The sequence below is a fragment of the Acinonyx jubatus genome, chromosome D2 (assembly GCF_027475565.1).
Source record: "Acinonyx jubatus isolate Ajub_Pintada_27869175 chromosome D2, VMU_Ajub_asm_v1.0, whole genome shotgun sequence".
NCBI lineage: Eukaryota > Metazoa > Chordata > Mammalia > Carnivora > Felidae > Acinonyx > Acinonyx jubatus.
Genome location: NC_069393.1, coordinates 84,671,044 through 84,690,685, shown reverse-complemented (window position 1 = coordinate 84,690,685; position 19,642 = coordinate 84,671,044). Strand labels below are relative to the sequence as shown.

At 58.5% G+C, this 19,642-nt stretch overlaps 2 protein-coding genes across 3 annotated transcripts; one reads left to right on the top strand and one right to left on the bottom strand.

Annotated features, from left to right (window-relative positions):
• The first annotated feature begins 459 nt into the window (after window positions 1-459).
• Window positions 460-13,779, top strand: BNIP3 (BCL2 interacting protein 3). Its single transcript, XM_027063421.2, has 6 exons — window positions 460-711; window positions 8,350-8,500; window positions 9,104-9,188; window positions 11,171-11,277; window positions 11,350-11,499; window positions 12,934-13,779. Exons 1-6 carry the CDS (start codon window positions 666-668, stop codon window positions 12,977-12,979), a joined length of 585 nt encoding a protein of 194 aa, XP_026919222.1. The 5' UTR covers window positions 460-665; the 3' UTR covers window positions 12,980-13,779.
• LOC128312685 (uncharacterized) lies at window positions 13,352-19,517 on the bottom strand. Of its 2 annotated transcripts, XM_053207572.1 has the most exons (5): window positions 17,574-19,517; window positions 16,903-17,225; window positions 16,651-16,790; window positions 13,860-13,945; window positions 13,352-13,739 (listed from the first exon to the last, which is right to left on the bottom strand). In XM_053207572.1, exons 1-5 carry the CDS (start codon window positions 17,769-17,771, stop codon window positions 13,692-13,694), a joined length of 795 nt encoding a protein of 264 aa, XP_053063547.1. In that variant the 5' UTR covers window positions 17,772-19,517; the 3' UTR covers window positions 13,352-13,691. The 2 variants fall into 2 exon arrangements, with proteins under 2 accessions (XP_053063547.1, XP_053063545.1); XM_053207570.1 differs by having other exon boundaries at window positions 13,352-13,945.
• Between the last annotated feature and the right edge of the window lie 125 nt (window positions 19,518-19,642).

The window sequence follows — 19,642 nt, the reverse complement described above, 5'->3', positions numbered from 1 at the left end:
TTACTGGTTCGACTTCCTAGAAGTGTCTCTTGTGGCAGCCTGGCTTTCTGACTGACGGCTCGGGGGAGGGCCGGATGTGGGGGTCTCTGCAGGTGAGGGTCTGGGTGTGGGTGGTCGTTCAGGTGAGGGCGGGCCAGCTCCGCCCCGACGGTGGTGACCAGCGCATCTGCCTTCCCGCAGATCCCTCGGTGGCGGGTCTTAGCAGAGGGGATCGCAGTTTCCCAGCCGGCGCCCCGCCCGCGACCATCACGCAGCGTCAGTCCCGTCCCTCGCCGCGCCTGCGCACGCGTGTCCCGGGCCTCGGAACCCCCGCCTCACGCGCGCGCGCCCCGCCCTTCAGTACCCGTTCCGCGCACGCGCGCTGAGCTGCTTAGGCGCGGCCGCAACCCGCCCCGCGCACGCGTCGCACGCGCCGCACGCGTCCCGCGTTCTCGCGCACGCGCAGGCCCCTCCCCCCGGCCAATTGGCGTCGCCGCGGCTTATCCGGCGCTTATCTGTTGTGCGTCCGCCGGCGCGCGTCAGTTGGTCGGGGTCCGGGGTTGAAGCTACGCGCTCAGCTGGGCCTCGCACACGAGTATCGGTCCCCCGCCCGCTCTCCTCGGAGCGTCCGGCGCCCACCCGGCCCCGACCCCGACTCGCGGTCGCAGCGCCGTCGCTTAGGCGCCATGTCTCAGAGCGGGACTCCCGGACTGCAGGAGGAGAACTTGCAGGGTGAGGCCGTGGGAGCCGGGCACGACCCGCGCCGGGGACTGGTGGGTGCGGGGCTGGCAGGGCCGGGCGCGGGTTGGGGTAGTTCAGGGGGCGACCGGGAGCTGGCGGGGCTGGGGCGGGGGGCTGGCGGGGCCAGGACAGAGGGCGGCAGGGGACTGGCGGGGAAGGGGCCGGGGGTGGCGGGAGGCTGGCGGGGCCGGGGACTGGCGGGGAAGGAGCCGGGGGTGGCGGGGGGCTGGCGGGGCCGGGGACTGGCGGGGCCGGGACAGGGGGCTGGCGGGGGATTGGTGGGGCAGAGGCCGGCGGCGGCCGGGGACTGGCGGGGCCGGGACAGGGAGCTGGCGGAGGACTGGCGGGCAGAGGGCGGCCGGGAGCTGGCGGGGCCGGGGACGAGGCCAGGGGTGGCGGGGGACTGGCGGGGCAGAGGACGGCCGGAGGCTGGCGGGGCCGGGGATTGGCGGGGCAGGGGCTGGGGGCGGCTCGGGACTGGCGGGGCCGGGACAGGGGGCTGGTGGGGCACTGGCGGGGCAGGGGACAGATTGGATACCCCTAACAAGCCTAAACACCGCTCAGGCGACTGGGAATCCCGCCCTGAAGTCACAGCTCCCAGAGTCCGCATAGCTTGGTAAAGGCACGTTTTATCGCGTATTCCGTACTCCGGCGTTGATTTTAGCGAGCAGATGCCCAAGGTGGTTCTAGTTGGATTGTGGGCTTTAGATTTAAGGCATTACTAGTTCTGCCCGTGGTGACTGTTGGGACTTACTCGGGAGGCAGGAGAGGACGACGAGGTTACTGTTGATACAGGGTTCAGGTCCACCGGCCACTCTTCTTAGTGTAAGATAAACAGCTTAATAAATGGTATAAGCATGTAAGTGTTTTTTGTTTTTTAAGTTGGGGTTCCATTTGTACTAGAAGGTTCATTGCAAACCAAAGCTCAGGATTGATTTGTGGGACAAAAAAAATCACTGTTCCCGGCCAGCCCGCGGTTCCAGACCAGGCAGTGCTCCGGGGCAGACACGTGCCTCCAGCCTTGCTGGTGTGCCTGTTGTTTCTGGGTCTCCGGACTGTCCTTTTGCATTTTGGGGAGCCAGGGCTCACAGGGTTGCTGGGCATTGCCCACCCACACAGCTAAGTGAAAGGCAGCCTCGAGAGCCGCCTCCTGGGTCTTGCCTCAGTAGAGCTGCGGTGCAGCCCTTGTTCTCTCGGCCCCTGGGGGCCCAGGAGAAACCCGGTGGCCCTGACCTTTGTATTCTCTGAAGCAAAAGTTCACTAATCTCAGTGAGCCTGTAAATAAGCTTTGGGGAGGGCTGTTCAAACCTTTGAGAATGAATGTTTAAGCTTCATTAAGATTGTCGAAATCCTCGTGTTCAGAGAAATCTGGTGAGCTAATTCTTGTCCCTTACAACAGGATCTGACTAGGCGAGTCGGAGTCTAATACTGCGTGTAACGTGCATTTAAAAACTGCAAGCCATTTTAAAATCCTGTAATCTCTTTAAAATTCGACATTGACTAGTTCTTTGAAATCGACAAAGGGATTAAGGGTTTAAAGGTTCTCTGTCTTTTCTCCTGTAAGTTATAAATTCTTTGCCTTGGGATCATCCTTTTTCTCATTGTCAAGCTACTTACTTTGCAATATCGTGTGTCTTTCTTATGGGCCTTGTTCTGAGTGTTCCAGGGGGGCTCAGATCGCCCTCCGTCGACTGACCCCAAAGTGCTGAGTCATTGGCAGTGCAAAATTGCCAGCTTCTGAGTTAAAAGCTTTGTTTTTCTGTTTTGCTTATTCTATAAAAAGATGTTTACACACTGAGTGGAAATTCACGTTTAGGACTCTTCGGGTGGTTCTCTTGCGTGTACGTGCTGCTGGGCACTCGCTCACTATCTGCCCGGTGTGGGTGGGGTCACTTGCGTCACATCACGTGGTGCTGCCCGGCTGCCCTGGGAAATGTGAGTCCGGGCACGGCTCCCGTCTGAGGCGGCGCGTGCCCCTCTCGGTTCTGGGCTGATGACCTCTTGTTTCTCTCTGAGCCCGAGCGGAGCCAGCCTCCTTCAGCCCGCCCTACAGACAGCGGCAGCGCTTTCCTTGAGAGCTGATTGGTTGTTCCCTGGTGCCCCCTGGTCCATTCTAGTTTCAGCAAGATCCCGATCTGCCTTTCTTGTCCCCACTTAGATGTGCAAGTGCTACCGTGCAGGAGGGCGGTAGGTAGTAGGATGGGAGGCGGTGGCATGGCTGACTTCCCACGAGGACCCCTGAATTCCAGGCCGACTGTTGACGAGTGCATGGGTTTAGTAAGGTGCTCACCAGTTTGCTCTGAGATGCCCCCCCCCCACTTGCTTCCTGCAGCCAGTCAGACGACGCTGCTGTCACAGCCAGCCCGCTCTGGGCAGAGGCGTCCGAAGAGAAAAATGGGGTTTCTTTGGCATGGAAATTCTAGTAGAATTGTGCAGTTTTTTTTAATTTAAAAAAAAAAATTTTCTTTTAACGTTTATTTGTTTTTGAGACAGAGACACAGCATCAACAGGGGAGGGTCAGAGAGAGGGGGACACAGAATCTGAAGCAGGCTCCAGGCTCCGAGCTGTCAGCACAGAGCCCAATGCGGGGCTCGAACCCACGGACGGCGAGATCATGACCTGGGCCGAAGTCGGACGCTCAACCGACTGAGCCACCCAGGCGCCCCAGAATTGTGCAGGTTTGAGAGTGCAGGTTTCAGACGTGTAGGTTCTCGCCCAACTCACAGATGGTCACTGAGAGGCCCGAGGCGGGGCAGAAAATCAGGCAGGTGAGCACAAGTATAGGAAGAGTCAGGCTCCCGGTGAAGTGACCCGGGGGCTGCTGGGAGCCCGGGGGGACAGTGCAGACAGGATCCCGAGTTATCAGAGTCCTAGGTCAAGTCAAGTCTCTCGTTCTGCCCACCTGACTTGAGAGGCGCGCATGCATCTATTTATTTACTGTTGTGTTTACTCACTCACAAAAATGGCTGCGCTTGCAGAAGTTTTAGAACGTGCAGTTTCCCCAGGGAGGAAGCCCTCTGAGGACGGAGCGAGTTCCTCGAGGCTTAGTGGCCGCTCCCCTCTGGGAGGTGCGCCTTCTCAAACGTCCTTGGTTCGGTTTCTGTCTGTCCTGCTGTCTCACAGGTTATTGGGACGCCTGCCACCCCCCTGACCAGTCCTTCTCAACCCTGGCTGCCCAAATCGCATTATTACAGCTTTCCCAAAACACGTCCATGCTGGGGTTCTGCCTCCGCATTCCAGCTCGGAGTTTGCAGAGCGCCAGCGAGGCTTCTGGAGAGCGGGAGAGAACACGGCCTCTCCGTCTCCAGGGCTGAGACCTGCTACCCAGACCAGGGCCGGAGGGAAACGGGATGTGCTGGGGGTTCCCTGTGGGCTGTCACATGGCACAGTGGAGGCAGGAGGTGTGGCTGGCGCTTCATCTCTGGCTTGTTCCGAGGTGTGAGCTGGGCTGTGTCCCCGTTCGTGTGGAGCATATGTGGCGGGGAGCGGGGGGCCCGCCTTGGACCAGCAGCACCCCCGCCTGTTTCCTCGTGAGGCCTAACTATGGCTGGTGACTTGGTTTGTTGTTGGTGATTGAGGAAGCTTTCTGAGGTGGTGAAGACACGTTGTCCCCATCTTTCCTGCTGGAAAAGATGAGGGACCTTAGTGGGTGCGTGACGTGGGTGGGCGGATAGCAAGCCCGGTTTTCCCTTGCCAGGAAGTGTGCTTCCTGCCCAGTTGCGCAGGTTAATAATAAAACTCTCTTCCTAGTAAATCATTCTTGGAAAACAGCTTTTGGACCCAAAGCTTTTGCTGTAGAGAATCCAGAATGGGATTTTTTTTTTCCCTCGGGATGCTTAGGACTTTTTATGACATGATTTTAAAAAGCATGGGCTGGTCTCATTGGGTCTTGAGTTGATCCTTGTAATGTAACAAAAAAATAGATATACACTTACATTTAATAGTGTCACATGTCAGTTTTGTCTCAGTTTATTTTTTATTTTTATTATTTTTTAAGATTTTATTTTTAAGTAATCTTTGTACCCAACATGGGGTTTGAACTTGTGACCCCAAGATCAAGCCACACGCTCTTCAGGCTGAGCCAGCCAGGCAGCCCAGTAATATCTGTTTAAGAAAGCATATGTTTGGGGTCTTTTTCCTTGCATCTTGGCACTGAGCTCCAAAAGCCCTTGGGATTTCTTGAGTGACAGTAGTGTATTGAGGAGCCCTGTTGGGACACACGGAGTCTGCTAATGAGGTAACTTAGCAGGGACCTAAGTGGCCTTTGCATGAGACAAACCTGAGACGAGAGGGCGGGCTCTCAGCACCTGCCCCCCTCCGGGGACAGGAGCGGCTAAAGGTTGGTTAGGAAACCTTCATACGACGAGCTTCAGGGAGTTTCACTGGCGCACATGCTGAGGTGCAGGAGCTGCCCCCCCCCCCCGCCCCTGGTCCTCGTACCCTGTCCTGTGTGTGTGTGTGTGTGTGTGTGTGTGTGTGTGTACTTGGCTGTCCCTGAGTTGTGTCCTTTGTAATAAGCGGGTAAGTAAGGTGTTTTCCTGGGTCCTGTGAGTTCTAGGGAAGGACTGGACCCGGGGCAGGTCTTGTAGGAGCCCCTGCATTTGGCGTCTTCAGGCAGAAGCACGAGCAGCCTGGATGCCCCGTTTGCAGCCGCTGTCAGCCACAGGCAGTCTTGTGAGGCGGACTGTGTGGGGCCTCGCTGGCTCCAGGGGGTCACGCTGGAAATGAGTCATCGGACAGCCAATTGGAGACCCCCCCCCCCACCAACACATTCCAAGTTGGAAGTGACATCATGAAGAGACCCCACACCCCTTAGACTCAGGCACCAGAGCTCTTGGAAACCCGGTCGGCAGCCCAGATGGAAACGTCAGATGTGCCGTCTTGGGATGGGAGGTGTGTAGGATGCTCTGAAGTCACTGTAGCTTCTGCTGACACGTGGTGGCCCGTGGCCTGGGCTCCTAGCCGGACGCTGGCTTGTGCATTCATGATGTGCTCCTGCAGCTGAGACAGTCACTGGGAAACGTGTATGACGATCGTGTTAGCAGACTGGGAGGCTGTGAGCTTTGTGGCAGTGTCTTTGATTTGCTTTTTTCTGATGAATGTGACCTGTGGTACAAGTAGCTTACTGAGGGTAGGTTAGGACTCAGAGATGCCAGCTGGCTGGACGGCTGGCCGTCTGCTGGTGCCTCCGGTCCACTGTCCCCCTGACTGCACGGTGTGGGGCCACGTGGGGCGATGGTCCTCGTAGTGCAGTTAGAGGAGGTATGACACGGCCCCCGGTGTCTTTCTGGTACTCGCACGTTGTCTTTTGCAGCCTGCCTCCACCCTGTCCCAGCCCCTGTCCTCCGCGTGCTGCCGGAGCAGCCTTGACAAGTAGCTGGTGCCTGAGATACACAGACCCGTGACACAGAATAGAGAGCCTGTCGGGCTCGGAAACAGACCTGTGCACATTGCCAGCTTGATCTCTGACAGGAGGCAGCCGGCAGTGGGGAGCGCGGGCAGCTGAATGTCTGCACCAGACTGAGCGTGTGCACAGATTCCAGCCAGGCTCAGGAAACCCACATCAGGACCTCAGAGTAGGAAGAGATTGAATATTTGGCTGAATTAAGATAAAAAACTTCTCTTCGTCAGAACAAGACGTTAGCGCAAGAAGGCAAGCCACAGGGAAGTTACTTGTAACACGTTCAGATAAGAAAGGCTTGGATCTTGAATATTGAACTCTTATAGGCAGAGGAAGAGATTTTTGAACAGCTGATGTAAAAGGATGTCATTCAGGTGGCCAGCGAACGTGAAAATCCAGCCGATTTCGTTAGAGATGAAACATGCGCTCCTGGGTGGCTCTGTCGGTTGAACATCAGCTGACGCTTGATTTTGACTCAGGTCATGATCTCATGATTCGTGAGTTCCAGCCCCACGTTGGCCTCTGTGCCTATAGTGTGGAGCCTGCTGGGGATTCTCTGTCTCCTCCTCTCTGCTTCTCCCCTGCGTGTGCTCGTGCTCTCTCAGAATAAACACTTAAAAAAAAAAGCGGGGGCACCCGAGTGGCTCAGTCAGTTGAGCGTCCGGCTTCAGCTGAGGTCACCATCTCACGGTCTGTGAGTTCGGGCCCCGCATCAGGCTCTGTGCTGACAGCTCAGAGCCTGGAGCCTGCTTCAGATTCTGTGTCTCCCTCTCTCTGCCCCGCCCCTGCTCATACTCTGTCTCTGTCTCTCAAAAATAAATGTTAAAAAAAAGAAATCCGAGAAATGTAAAACCACGTGAGACAACGCCACCACGGAAGGGCCACCTGGGAAGACTGGCTGCGCCAAGTGGGCAGCAGCAGATGCTCTGCTTTCTCGGGAGTACTGCGCGTTGGCGCAGCTGTGTGTCGGGGCAGGTGTCTCCCGATAACCCTGATGGCGCACGCGCTCCTCGCCAGGCGTCCGCTCGTAGATCTGCATCCGATGGACGTGAGAGCAGGGACTCCGTGAGCGATGGGCCGTTCCGGAAGCGCCGATGGCTGCCGTCCCCCACCCGAATGGGCCACGGATCCAACAGAACCCCCAGCCTGTGGCGCAGCCACAGCGGTGGGCCCAAGCACGTGCACGTGTCCACCAGCACTCAGTGGCCCCCGCGTCCAGCCCCCAGGTGGTGCCGTTGGGCCCTGGCCCGGCGCCCCCCCCCCCACCTCCCCCCACCTCAGTCCGGGCCGAGCCCGCTGCTTGCAGTGTGCTCAGGACGTCTGGGGGTCATGTCCCCCGTTGTGGGACGGGCCGGGACTGTTCTCGAGCTCTCCCGCCTGCTTGATTCCCCAGACGTGCACGTGCACCACCCACAGCCCCTCCCCAGCCTGTCCCTGCCCAGCACGAGGCTGCAGGGTGGACGCCGTGTCCGTGGAGACGCCTCTTCCAACAGGCAGGCTCCCTCTGGGGGTGGGGGCTCCATCTGGTCCTTTGCTCACAGCCCATGCAGGGGTTTAGATTGGACTGAGTTTATCCCAGGAACTCAGCCGGTGGGCCCGTGGGAGAGCAAGCCTGGCAGAAGGTAGTGCCTTGCCCTGCAGGCCGTGGTTGCCGGGGGTATTTGGTGCGGAGGGTCCGGTGCTGAGACAGCTCTGTGAAGCCACAAAATCTGGCTAGAAGCAGCTTGGGATGTGTGTAACGGATGTCAATTTTTAGTAAGTTTAAGGATGTAGGCTTCCTTCTGGTAACAGCTTGGGTAGCTTGAATCCATGGGATGCTTTGCTCTGGTTAATCACGTTTAGTGAGAAATTACCTTGGTCCTAGACACGTTCATCCGGCTTCTGATAGACGGGAGCACAGAGCAGCGGTCAGGAGCCAGTGTCGGGAGGCGTCAGGGCCAGAATGTGCAGCTGGTGTGGAAATAAGCACACGAGAGAGTTTAAACCTTCAAAACAATTGAAATCTCTTCAGATGCTGTTGATACCCTTTTCTGAAAACTGAGTTGAAAGCATCCCAGTCGGTGGTCCCTGCTGGCCCAGCAGGTCACCGGACACCTGTGCAGGTGCCACCGGGCGGGTATTTGTAGCTTCAAGGAGATGGCTGCGTGTCCCAAGAGTCAGGGCTGGGAGGGTGGCTGGCTCCACCGTAGGTAGAAAATCCAAGCTGTGTCCTTTTTTGTCTCCGGCAGGCTCCTGGGTGGAATTGCATTTCAGCAATAATGGGAATGGGAGCAGCATTCCAGCCTCTGCTTCTATTTATAACGGCGACCTGGAAAAAATCCTGCTGGACGCCCAGCACGAATCTGGACGGAGTAGCTCCAAGAGTTCTCACTGTGACAGGTGGGTGTAAGTACGCACGCGCATCCGGTGCTGACGGCCCAGTGCTCGAGCGGTCACGGTGGTAAGTGCTGCTTGAACCTGAGCTCGGCGCACGTTCAGGAGCGGCCCTCCCCCTCTCCGTCCCTCCTTAGAGAGAGGGACCCTCGCCCTCTGGCAGGAGGGACGGGGCCTGGTCTGTGGAGGGACCACAGTAAAGGGGGGGGTGAGTGCGGGGGGCAGATCCCACACCTGGTCCCCTGGCCTCTGCTCCCCGTGGGTCCTGGCTTTGTCATCTGGGTCACCACGAGCTGCTGGGCGTCAGCACTGCCGGTGAGTTGGGGCAGCGTGGCCTGGTCAGAAACCAAAGCTCAGGTGCTCGCAGGCCTGTAGCAGAGCACCAAGCCATGCAGAGCGAGCCTGCGGGCCACGTCGGGTCCACCCCCGGGCCTGGCTCCCCGCTGCCCGCGCCGCTCCACTGACGAGGCCGCACGGTCTGGCGCTGGCCTGGTGCCAGCGCTTCCTGTCTCGGGAGGTGGCCCCGGGCCGCCGGGTGCTTCGTTTGTCGGGACGGGAATAACGTGCCTGCCTCGCTCTTTTCCCATTCTCGCGTGCGTCACTACCAAGCCCGCCTCGCTCACAGACTCCGCAAGATACGAACCGAGCTTCAGAGATAGACGCCCACAGCGTGGGAGAAAAGAACAGCTCTCAGGTAGGCCGGAGCGGGCTGCGCGCCGGGTGCCATTTTGATGTTTGTATGGTAAGCCTGTCCAGTGGAGCTGAGGAGGGGAGGCTCTGGTGTTCTTAGGGGGGTCTCTTGCCTTTTTGTAAAGCCAGGGGTGGGGGCAGCGACAGCCACCGCTCGGGCCTCACACCCAGCGGGCCAGAGAAGTGCGGCTCAGGTCAGGTAGGGGGCCTCCGCTGCCCTCCCGTGCCGTCCCGAGGACACGCGGGAGGGAGGTGGGTTGTCCTGGGCCTGCAGCCTGGACAGGGGCCTGTGTGGCCAGTGGGAAGGGTGGCTGGGAGCCGGGGAGCCGGGGAGCGGGTGGCCTTGGCTGTCAGTCGGATGGTGAGCGCGTGTTCCAGGGTCTGCTCTTTGGGAGAGCCCGGTGTTATCCACAGAGCCTTTCATGGCCCCCTACCATCGTGACGCTGACCCCTCTTCCTCGATGGATGCTGTAGACCCTTCCAGAAACGATGCCTTAGGCCGTGCTGACTGTTGTTGGCATAATTCATGTGAGGAGCACACAGGCCAGTTACTTCAGTCTGAGCTCACTTTTTTAACATTTGCTCAAGTAGTTAATGGGTCTTACTCACCAGGTGCTTTGGTTGTGTTGTGGGGGCTCCAGTCTGAGAGCGTCAGGCCCTCGTGCTGTGGGGCTTCTCCAGTCCCCCCCAATCCCCCACTCCCTCTCCCTGCTGCACCTGCGTATGTTGGAATGCGCAGAAAGTGTTTTTGTTTTTTTTTAATGTTTTATCTTCTTTTTGAGAGAGGAAGAGACAGCATGAGCGGGGAGGGGGCAGAGAGAGGGAGACGCAGAATCCAAAGCGGGCTCCAGGCTCCGAGCTGACAGCACAGAGCCTGACACAGGACTTGAATTCTTGAACCACGAGATCATGACCTGAGCCGCAGTCGGATGCATAATCGACGGAGCCACCCAGGCGCCCCTCCAGGAAGTGTTTTCTTTGGGTGTTCTCGGTAATTACAAGAACACGAACAATTGACTTCCTTTCCCATATTTATTTCAAAGTCTCTTAGGAAGCAAGGTCTTGAAGTACCACTGAGTCACTTGATCCTGTGGGGTCTCCCCTCAGGGCCTCCCTCCCACCTAGGTTCTTCCAGGACTGTCCCTGGTCCCCCGGGTATCCTGAAGGTGCCCCCAGGCAGCTGGTTTGTTTTGCTGATGCATTCTACAGTATTTCCAAAGTTTTTAGTGGTTTTTCAGATTTTAAAGGAGGAATCACAGGATATATTAAGGTAGAGACAGAGGTTTTATTTTTATTTTTTTAAGTTTTATTTATTTTGATGAGAGGGAGCATGCCAGGGAGGGGCTGAGAGAGAGAGAGAGAGAGAGAGAGAATCCCAAACAGGCTCCACACTGTCAGCAGGGAGTCCGACTCAGGGCTCAAACTCACGAACCGAACCGTGAGATCATGACCTGAGCCAAAATCAAGAGCTTTACGCTTAGCCAACTGAGCCCCCCCAGGTGCCCCAAGTAGAGCTTTTGAAATGCAAAAAAGAAAACTCTGTGATCCTGCTCTTTAGTCCCCTGTGATTAGTGTCTTGTCTTACGGATTTTAAGATGTAGCTTGAAATCACAGGTGCAGGTATGTTTTTGGGTTTTTCACTCCCACTGAACACAAAATCGTTCTTTTAAACTTGATCAAGGGGCACTGTGCCCTTCAGAGCTTGTTTTGGGTTTTAGATGGTTTTTATTTGCTTGTCTCACAACCAGCCCCGTGGTCGGCATCTTTGTGCGGCCCCTTTGTCCTCTGTCCTCACTTCACGTGGCTTCCTTGGGACAGTGTTTGCAGCCTCAGCGTCGGTCCCAGAAGCGAGCCCCCCAACCTGCCGTCCACCCACCACCCGTGGGCCTCCAAGCCCGGCCTGCGTGACGGCGCGTGGGTGGATGGCGGCATTCCGTGGCGGGACCGTGAGGGGCTGACACACTGTTCACGTCGACTCTGTCGCAGTCCGAGGAAGATTATATCGAGAGGAGGAAAGAAGTCGAGAGCATCTTGAAGAAAAACTCCGACTGGATATGGGACTGGTCCAGTCGGCCGGAAAATATCCCCCCCAAGTGAGTGTCCTCGGTGTCGCGGGGTCTCGGTAGACCCGGAGCGCGGCCGCTCACTCGCGTGTGTCCCCCCAGGGAGCTCCTCTTCAAGCACCCGAAGCGCACGGCCACGCTCAGCATGAGGAACACGAGCGTGATGAAGAAGGGGGGCATCTTCTCGGCGGAGTTCCTGAAGGTCTTCCTCCCGTCCTTGCTGCTCTCGCACCTGCTGGCCATCGGGCTGGGGTGAGTGAGGTCGCGCGAGGCTGCCCCCGGGGAACCGGGTCCCAGTCAGCTTACGCAACCTGCGTGTGGCCAGGCACGGGGCTCGGACCCTGGCCTGAGACCCTGGAGGTGCCCCTGCCTCACCTCCCGGCCCCACCGCGGGGGTGGCCCCCCGACTGAGCCCTGACAGCAGAGGCTCGTCCCGCCCGGTGCTTTTCGTGGCGTCTGGCTCGTCAGCACGGACGGCCCCGTGTCTTGTGTCGTCCCGGGCCACGCCTACGACGCACAGGCGTGTCGCGGCCTGGCTTGGCAGAGCCGGGGAAACGGGCCTTCGCGCCCCCTGGCGTCTGGTGCCACTTGCCCGGTGTGGTCCCAGCCTCTGTGCGGGTGGGTGGTGGTCTCACGAGCCCGGGCGCGCCTCATCCCGCTGTGGTTGTAGCTTGTGGGACGGTCCGCGTGGTCAAGATGGGCTTCTGATTCAGGCCGGCACCCCCTGGCCGGAGGGCTCGGGTCCGGGGAGAGGGAAGCCAGGATGACCGAGCCGCTGACGCACGGCACCCTCGGCTTCCTGAGCCCCGTGGACGGGGAACCCGAGCCTCGGGCCCTTCCAAGTTTGGGGGCAGGTGGGAGCTTTCTGGCCGCGTGGGGGTTCGGGGGGGGGGGGGCAGAGCTGCCCGCCCCGCCCTCCCTTCTGAGGCTCAGACCCTACTTCCGCCTGGGAAGTGGCTTCCCCAGGGGCCAGACCCCGTCCCCCTCGCTGCCCGGGGCTCGGTCTCCGGCACGGCTGTGTTCTGGCCAGAGCTTCTCCCGAGTCCAGCTCTGGACTGTTCTCCATAGTTAGCGAGTCAGATGGACACTGGTTAAACGCCTGGTTTGGGCCTCCATTTCAGGGCCGATGTCTGCAGCTGGCGCCCAGCGGGCAGAGCTTGCTGGGCCTCGGGACTAAGTCCGTCTTTGGTCCACCCGAGGCGGCTCCCCTGAGGATGGGCGGGCTCGCGCCTGAGCTCTCCTGCTGGGCCCACCGGCCCCTTTATTTCTGCCCCCCTCTCGGTCAGTCCAAGCCTGACCCGCGTGCTGCTCTCCGGGCCCCGCTCTCGCCCCCGGCCCTGGACCGCCTGAGGGCAGCACTTTGTTGCTCGGGGACGGCCCTGGTGAGGCTGGCGGACGCGAACCCACGGCGAAGCCGCCGGGTCCGCTTCGAAAGAAGCGCCATGGCTGTTGTGTCGTGAGGGCATCTCTGCTTGCTTTGTGGCCTCCTCTGTACTTGGAACACAGCTGGATCTCTAAACGCCATTACAAAATACTATGACAAATCGCTAAGCGTTTGATAAGGTTGCAGATGCTCCTCACAAAGTTCTTAGGACTGGGTGGCAAAGAGGCTGTCCCCTTGCATCCGCTGCCCCCGCCAGGCCGTGAGCGGTGCGCCCACCTAACTGCTCGTTGCTCTCTCTGAAGGATCTACATCGGAAGGCGTCTGACCACCTCCACCAGCACCTTCTGATGAAGAATCAGAGCCCGGCTTTTCCCCGCGGCCGGATCGCCGTGGGGGCCGCGGCAGCACCGACGGAGGCCTGTCCCGACCCCAGGAAGCTGCACCACTTGGTTCTGTAAACGCTGCGTTTCCGCCTTTAGTGAGATGAAAGAAAAGACAGAAGAACCAGGCTAACCCGTAATCGTATCTGTGGGATCAGTTAGTGCGCATGTCGTGTTGGTTAACATCTGCTGTAATAATTCGGTAGTAAATTCTCTTTGGATATTATAAGTAAATAATTTTAACATGCTAGATACGATGTATGTAGTATTCTGGCAGATTATCTGTAACCAGTTATTCAGTTAAAATACTTTATATTTGCAAAGAATGAACGTTTATTAAAATGACTACATGAGGGGTTTATCCCGAGTAAATATTGTGGCCTTATATTCACACTATTATAGGAAAGACTACATTCAAGTGGATGCAGGTTGTCTCCTAAAGACATTTAACTCTTTTAACGCAGAGTTCTTTGTCACGCCGTAGAATCCCGGAACAAATGCAGGTTCCGCTGTACTGCTGGGACACGAAGCCGTGCGTTCCTGCGGGGGGGGGGGACTTCCGTCTGGGTGGCCACCTTGGACGCTCGCCTCCTGCCCAGGGCCCCTGTCCGTGTCCTCCTCTCCTCTCACTCTGGACTGCTGGATCTAGTCCTCCCCGTGGTGTTGGGGTTTCATGTGTCTTAGAATCTGCTCCATCCTGAGAGCAAACCTGTGTCTACTTCAAAAGACTGGAAATAGAGAAAAAATAAATCTTTGCCAAATCCTCGAGAGGACTGTAGTCACGTGTTTTAAAAGTGTTCTAAAAGCTTTGTGGGTGAACCAGGCGTACGTCCCCTTGTCCCCTTTACCTTTCCTACGGCATGGCGGTGGCGGCGGCCTCTCGGACGCACCGTACAGATCCTCCTGTATCTGTTCTGCACCCGTACACTACGTTCTGTTGTGTTAAAAATAAATAACATTTCGAGTTTTTAAAATTTCCGTTTATATTTAAATGATTACCTCCGGTACAGCAGCTCACAGCCATCTCATTTGCAGAAATTTCTGCTGCTTGAATGGGGTCGGAAACCTTCCCGGCGCTCGACTTCTGGAAGATAGGTTCGGTCACGTGGAAATGCTCCGGCCGTGACAGACAGCAGGGGGTGCCCGTCTGTCAGGAGAAACGGGCTGGTCCCTCTGCCGCTTCTGTCCCGAGCGGCCAATGGCCTGATCCAGGGGGCTGCACCCAGCGTGGCTGAGCGGGGTCCTGCGTCTCCAGGGTTGGTGCCCCTTGAGCACGGTTGACTCCCCTGTCGCCCTCTGGGTCATCACTTTTGCCCCGCTCTTGGTGGCACTAGCTGAGCCCTGGGCAAATCTGGCTGGAAGCCCCCGAGGGCGGTCAGGAAAGTGCTTTCCCCCGAGTGACACCGGGAATGAGACCGGGCTCTCTGGAGGCCCCTCCCCAGAGTGTGTGTATTGGCAGGTGTCTCTCTTTTGTCCTTCCTTTCTGGCGTGGTAACAGCACACAGTAACAGCTTTTGCCAATAGCCCTTTTTACCGTTCACTTTACTCGCTGAAGAGTGAGTTTAGGCGTCTGGGTGACTTAACGTGCTGCAAACAGTCTTGGGTCTAAAGAGCGAAGCCTGAAGTTGCCACTTTTAACTGAGTTTTCTGGTCCAGACACCTGCAGACTGGGTGGGGCACTTGGGGGCGGGGCGGGAACCCATCAGCACCTTGGCAACCACCTGTGCGTTGCTGTGACCTATGACCCGTTCTAGGAATCCTCCGAGGATCACCCTGTAAAAGTCCGTTTCTAGCAGCGTGTCACGGGAGAGGCCCCCCCGCAGAGGGTGCGCCAGCCGTGTGGGCGATCGGCTTGGACACCACACGAGGGCCCTCCGGCATCGGGCGAGCTGCCCCAGGCGACCCTGTTCAGAGCTGGACCCACTAGGGCCCAAACTGCAGGCTGATGAACAAAATAAAGACGTATTTGAAAAAAGAGCGTAACCGATGGTGTGCTATCATTCGTGCAAAAATGAGCCAAGGAGGCCCCTGCTCCTTATGAAGAAACCCGTGACCACACCAGAGGAGCAGGCGGGGGCAGCAGGTATGGGGGGCAGGATGGAGGGGAAGGAAGGTGCAGGCCTTTTCCGGGACGGACTCAGCACCTCCACGGTGCCTCGCGAAGCCAAAATCAATCATTGGAAACGTTTCCGAGATAATTCAAAATCGAATGCAAACAAGGAAATGGGACGATTCCTGAGGCCACGCCGGCGGCGGGGCAGGTGTTCGGAGCTGCGAACGAGGAGGACACGGATCCGGAGGAAGGGGGCGGGCCGGAGAGTGAATGGAACTCAAGGTCTAATAGATGCGGGGGAGGCAGGCACATCCTGTGGGGGAGGGGTCTCCCCGCTCCAGCCTCGGGGCCTCCGGTGAGCACTGCGAGCTGGCGGTCCGGATCCGGTCCCTCAGGCCACAGGTAAAGTGAGGCGGTGAGGTCACGACCCGAGCTGCACTGAAATGGCCACGGGGTGAAGCACGGCTCGAGGGAGAAGTGGGCTCCAGGGCAGTGGGGTCTGGAACACACACACACACCGGAGAGTGGGCTCCGAAGCCGGCACAGGCAAAGGACACGGGAGACAAGGTGAAGGAAGTGCCAGTGGCCCAAAGCGGGACAAGAAACAAGCATGGTGGCGCGGTGACGGGCAGGCGCCCTCGTCCACGCCGGCAGCAAACAGGTGGGAGGAAAATACGGGTCTGCGAGTTGCGGGTCCCCGTCAGGCACACGCGGGACCCACGGACGCCGCAGAGTGAGCGGGGGGGGGGGGGGGGGGGGTGCAGCCCCACTACCCCCCTCCCCCCCCCATGGTGGTCGCAGAGACCAAGGCGTCGTGAAGACGCCTTGCAGCCGGGGCGAACCCCCACACGGGCCGTCCGCCTGCGAGGTCGGCCGCCAGCGCACCCCGGGGAAAGGGCCGCGCGTCCAGCAGACAGCGCCGGCAGGACTCGTCCCGGGCCGCCGTGGACAACGGGACGCAGGGGGCCTGACTGGCTCTGGGTGAAGCCTGCGACTGTCTCAGGGTTGTGAGTTCGAGCCCCACGCCGGGTGTAGAGATGATTTAAATATAAGATCTTAAATCTCAACAATGGATTTAGGACCAGAAACCAGAAGCCAGACAAAAACCGGCCGTGAGCTCCCTGACAATGGTCTTGGCGACAGGTTTTTGGATTTGACACCATTCGCAAAAGCAACAGAAGCAAAAATAAACCAGTGGGGCTGCACTAAAAACCTTGTGCACACTGACGGGAGCCACCAACACGGAGCAGAAACCAAGTACACGGGAGCCAAGATCTGTGACGCGGAACCGACACCCTAAGTAACACCAGTCGGCTTAGATAGAAAACACGACGGGTTATTTCTCCGAAGACGACATCTGGGCACGCGAGATGCTCAACGTCACCCCCTGCACGTGTGCGAGGCTCCCAGTCTCCGGGCGACGTCTGGGCCCAGGAGCGGAGCCCGCGAGAAGCGTCAGTGGTGCCCCGAGGGTGTCGGTAAAAGGCTGCAGAGCCTAAGAGGTTCATCCGCAGCCTGGGAAGGTCTGTCCCCACCAAGCACACCTGCAAAGCCCACTCTGAGCGGACTGGTCTCCAGTGACTTACCAGACACTCTGGTTATCAGAGGAATCCCAGGTTTGTTGCTCACGACGTCCTCAACCGCGCGGGGGTCGAGGTCGACAGCAGCTGTCCTAGCCCAGCGCTGGCGTCCTGGCGGCTGGCAGGCCCGTGTTCCGGGGACCGTGCTGCATGAAGCAGGACAGGAAGGACAGGCCAGGTGATCCTGGATGGCGGCCACCCGGCCTCCCACCCGCTGGGGCCGCTGCCCGCCCTGGACACTGAATGGTGGGACCCCACCTTCGCGCACACCCCAAGTAGAGGGATGCACTGTCAGATGAGGTGCCGACGACTCCAACAAGCCCCGGGCCCAGATGACCCCTCCGCACGTTCTCCTGCCGGGGAGTCCCTTCTCTCAGGGCCACAGCTCCTAGGTCAAGGCCACGCTCGGGTGTGAAAGTTCCCTGTGTGCTGCGCTCACCCGCCGTCACCAGCCCTGCGGGGGTGCGGGGTGGGCCCAGGGGCAGTGCGCACACGCCTGAGCCCGCCACCTGTGACCGCGTGCCACAGGGCGGCCACCTGTCCCCTGCCGCCAATTCGCAGGGCCCGTGTGCAGCAAGCACCTAGAAAGAAGGGGCCGCCACCATCAGGGTGAGCGCCCACGCATCATACCCCACTCCTCCCTGAGACAGCCCTGGGTGTGTGTGGGGGGGCGGGGGGCTGCCCCACCCGTACTTGGCCCCGAGCACCAGCCGCGTGGAGACCCCTCACGGGGCACAAGTACTGCCCTCTCTGCGCCGGACACCGAAGGACCGGGGTCCCGGTCAGGTATCCCACCGGCTCATACGAGACTTTCCCGGACGCCCTCCACTCTCCCGGCAGAGCACCCGAGCCCTGTCCTAATGGAAGTGCGCGTTCCATCCCCGCTCAACATCCCCGACACGATCCCAGGGCCAAGCCCCGCCTCAGACCTGGGTTCCGTGCAGAGCGGCGTCCTCCGGACAACAGACACCTGCTGTCCCTTCTCCTGCAGAGCCAGGGAGCTGCTCACTCGGGGCTCCCACTGCTCTGACCCCGTCCCGGACACTCCCCCGGAGAGGCCAATGGCTGCGGGTCCGTGGACACAGCACACGTTTGGAAGAAAAAAGCCCAGGTGCCAACTCCGACATTCGTCTCGACCCCCTTAAGCAAGACTTGCAGACATTTCCTCCTTAAAGCAACGTAGCAACAGAGCCCGGCTCGGCCTGGTCAGAGCGGTCCGCTCGCGCTGACCAGGGATGCTCTGGGGACGGGCCTCTGGTTCGGAGAAGTGGGGCCGCTCAGCTCCTCAGGACGGCAGGTGGAAACGTGGCATTTGTCGTGCTGTCCCGTCACCGGTGCCAGTGATCTGCAGACACAGGACAACCAGGCTGAGTCTCACACTGACTTTCAGAAGCTCCATTTCTCATGAATAAAGATTACCCATCCCGACCCAGGTCACTGGCCTGCGTAGAGCACGAAAACTTCTAGGAAAACAGCAGCACGGGACCCTAAGAATGAAAACAATTCACACAACTGACTTTGAGGAACAGAGACAATTTCTGGATTTGTAAACGAGGAAAGGGGAACGTTTTAGAAAATACGTATTTCATGAAGAACATAAATGAGCGAAATAAATGAAGTCTGAAAACTAGGGATTTTCCCTCGTCGGGGGGACAAAAGGCTCACCTGGAGATGCACGTCGAAGAGGAAGCAGTGCAGGGGAGACATGCCCGCCTCTCGAGCGTGCATCCCGCACAGGTCCCAGCTCCTGAGAGCAAGCGGGGAACCCCGGAGTCGGAGAGGGCGCCACCGGGGTCCGCGCCCCGGCGTTTCCCCTCTGCTGGGTCCCCCGCGACGCAGAGGCTCAGTTTCTACTCAATGGGGAAAGCCGTCTGAACGCACAATGCAAATCCAGTTAAACATTTAAAATTTATTAAACTTTTTGGTCAAAATAGTTGAACAAATATATACAATTCTGTTAGAACTGCTTTTTTTTGCGAAGGACCGCAGCGGACGAACACTTGGAGAACTCTGCTCTGGGTCTCAGGTCTGGAACTTGTGCCACGACGCATGTACAAGCAAGAATTGTTTTACACTCTCCACTTCTAACTGAATGGGAACTAAAGCGGAGCTCTTACGTTAAATCAGGGTAACGAACAGAACGTTCACTAACAAAACATTCGCTCTCACGCCCTCAACAGCGGCGTGTGCACCCGGCGCCCCGGTGCACAGAGGACGCTGCGGTTTGGGCCCGTGTGTGAAATCCCAGTAAGTTCCAGTCCCCCCTCTATAGTTTCTGTCCTGGGAAACCCTGATTTCTGGCATCAAAGATCCTACTTTTGAAATACAGCCAGGCAGCGGTGGCAGCACGTGGGAATTAAAACTGTTCGTTCTGCTGGCTCGAAACGCACCACGAGACTCCGCATGCATAGGGTTTCGGCGCTTTCTAAAGGGACCACCCCCGGGACTCGTCACATTCCCCGGTGTGCGCGGGGCGGCTCACTGGACACCGGTGTCGCGGGCACGGCAGCACCGGTCTATCCTCGAATCCTTTCTGAGGGGCTCCCCCAGCCTTACCTGGCGCGTCACCTGGCCGACTTCTACAGAAACGAAAGAAAATGAACGCAAGTTCGGGGCCGGGCAGGGTCCGAGTTTGAGGTACTGCACGTGCCACCGTCCTGCCAGTGAAGGACGAGGGTTCGAAACCGTTCCAAAGCGTAATTCTGCGTAATTCCGTTATATGCAATGAAAGCAAATAAAAAGCCGATACTTGTCTTAGACTTAAAAACACTTCTCAGAATGTGTCACTTTTATTCACTGGCCAGACCGGAAGGTGTGGCGGCAGACACAGGTGCGTGGGTGAGGAGAGCGGCCGGAGCCTGCTTGCCGAATCCAGCCCGTGGCCGGGCCACCAGGCCTCAGGGGACTGCGGGTGGGGAGCGGTCCCCAAGGGTGAAGGGAGGGGGGCGGGGGAGGGGGGGGGCTCATGGAGAGACTTTTCTCCCGGTGTTAACTTTTT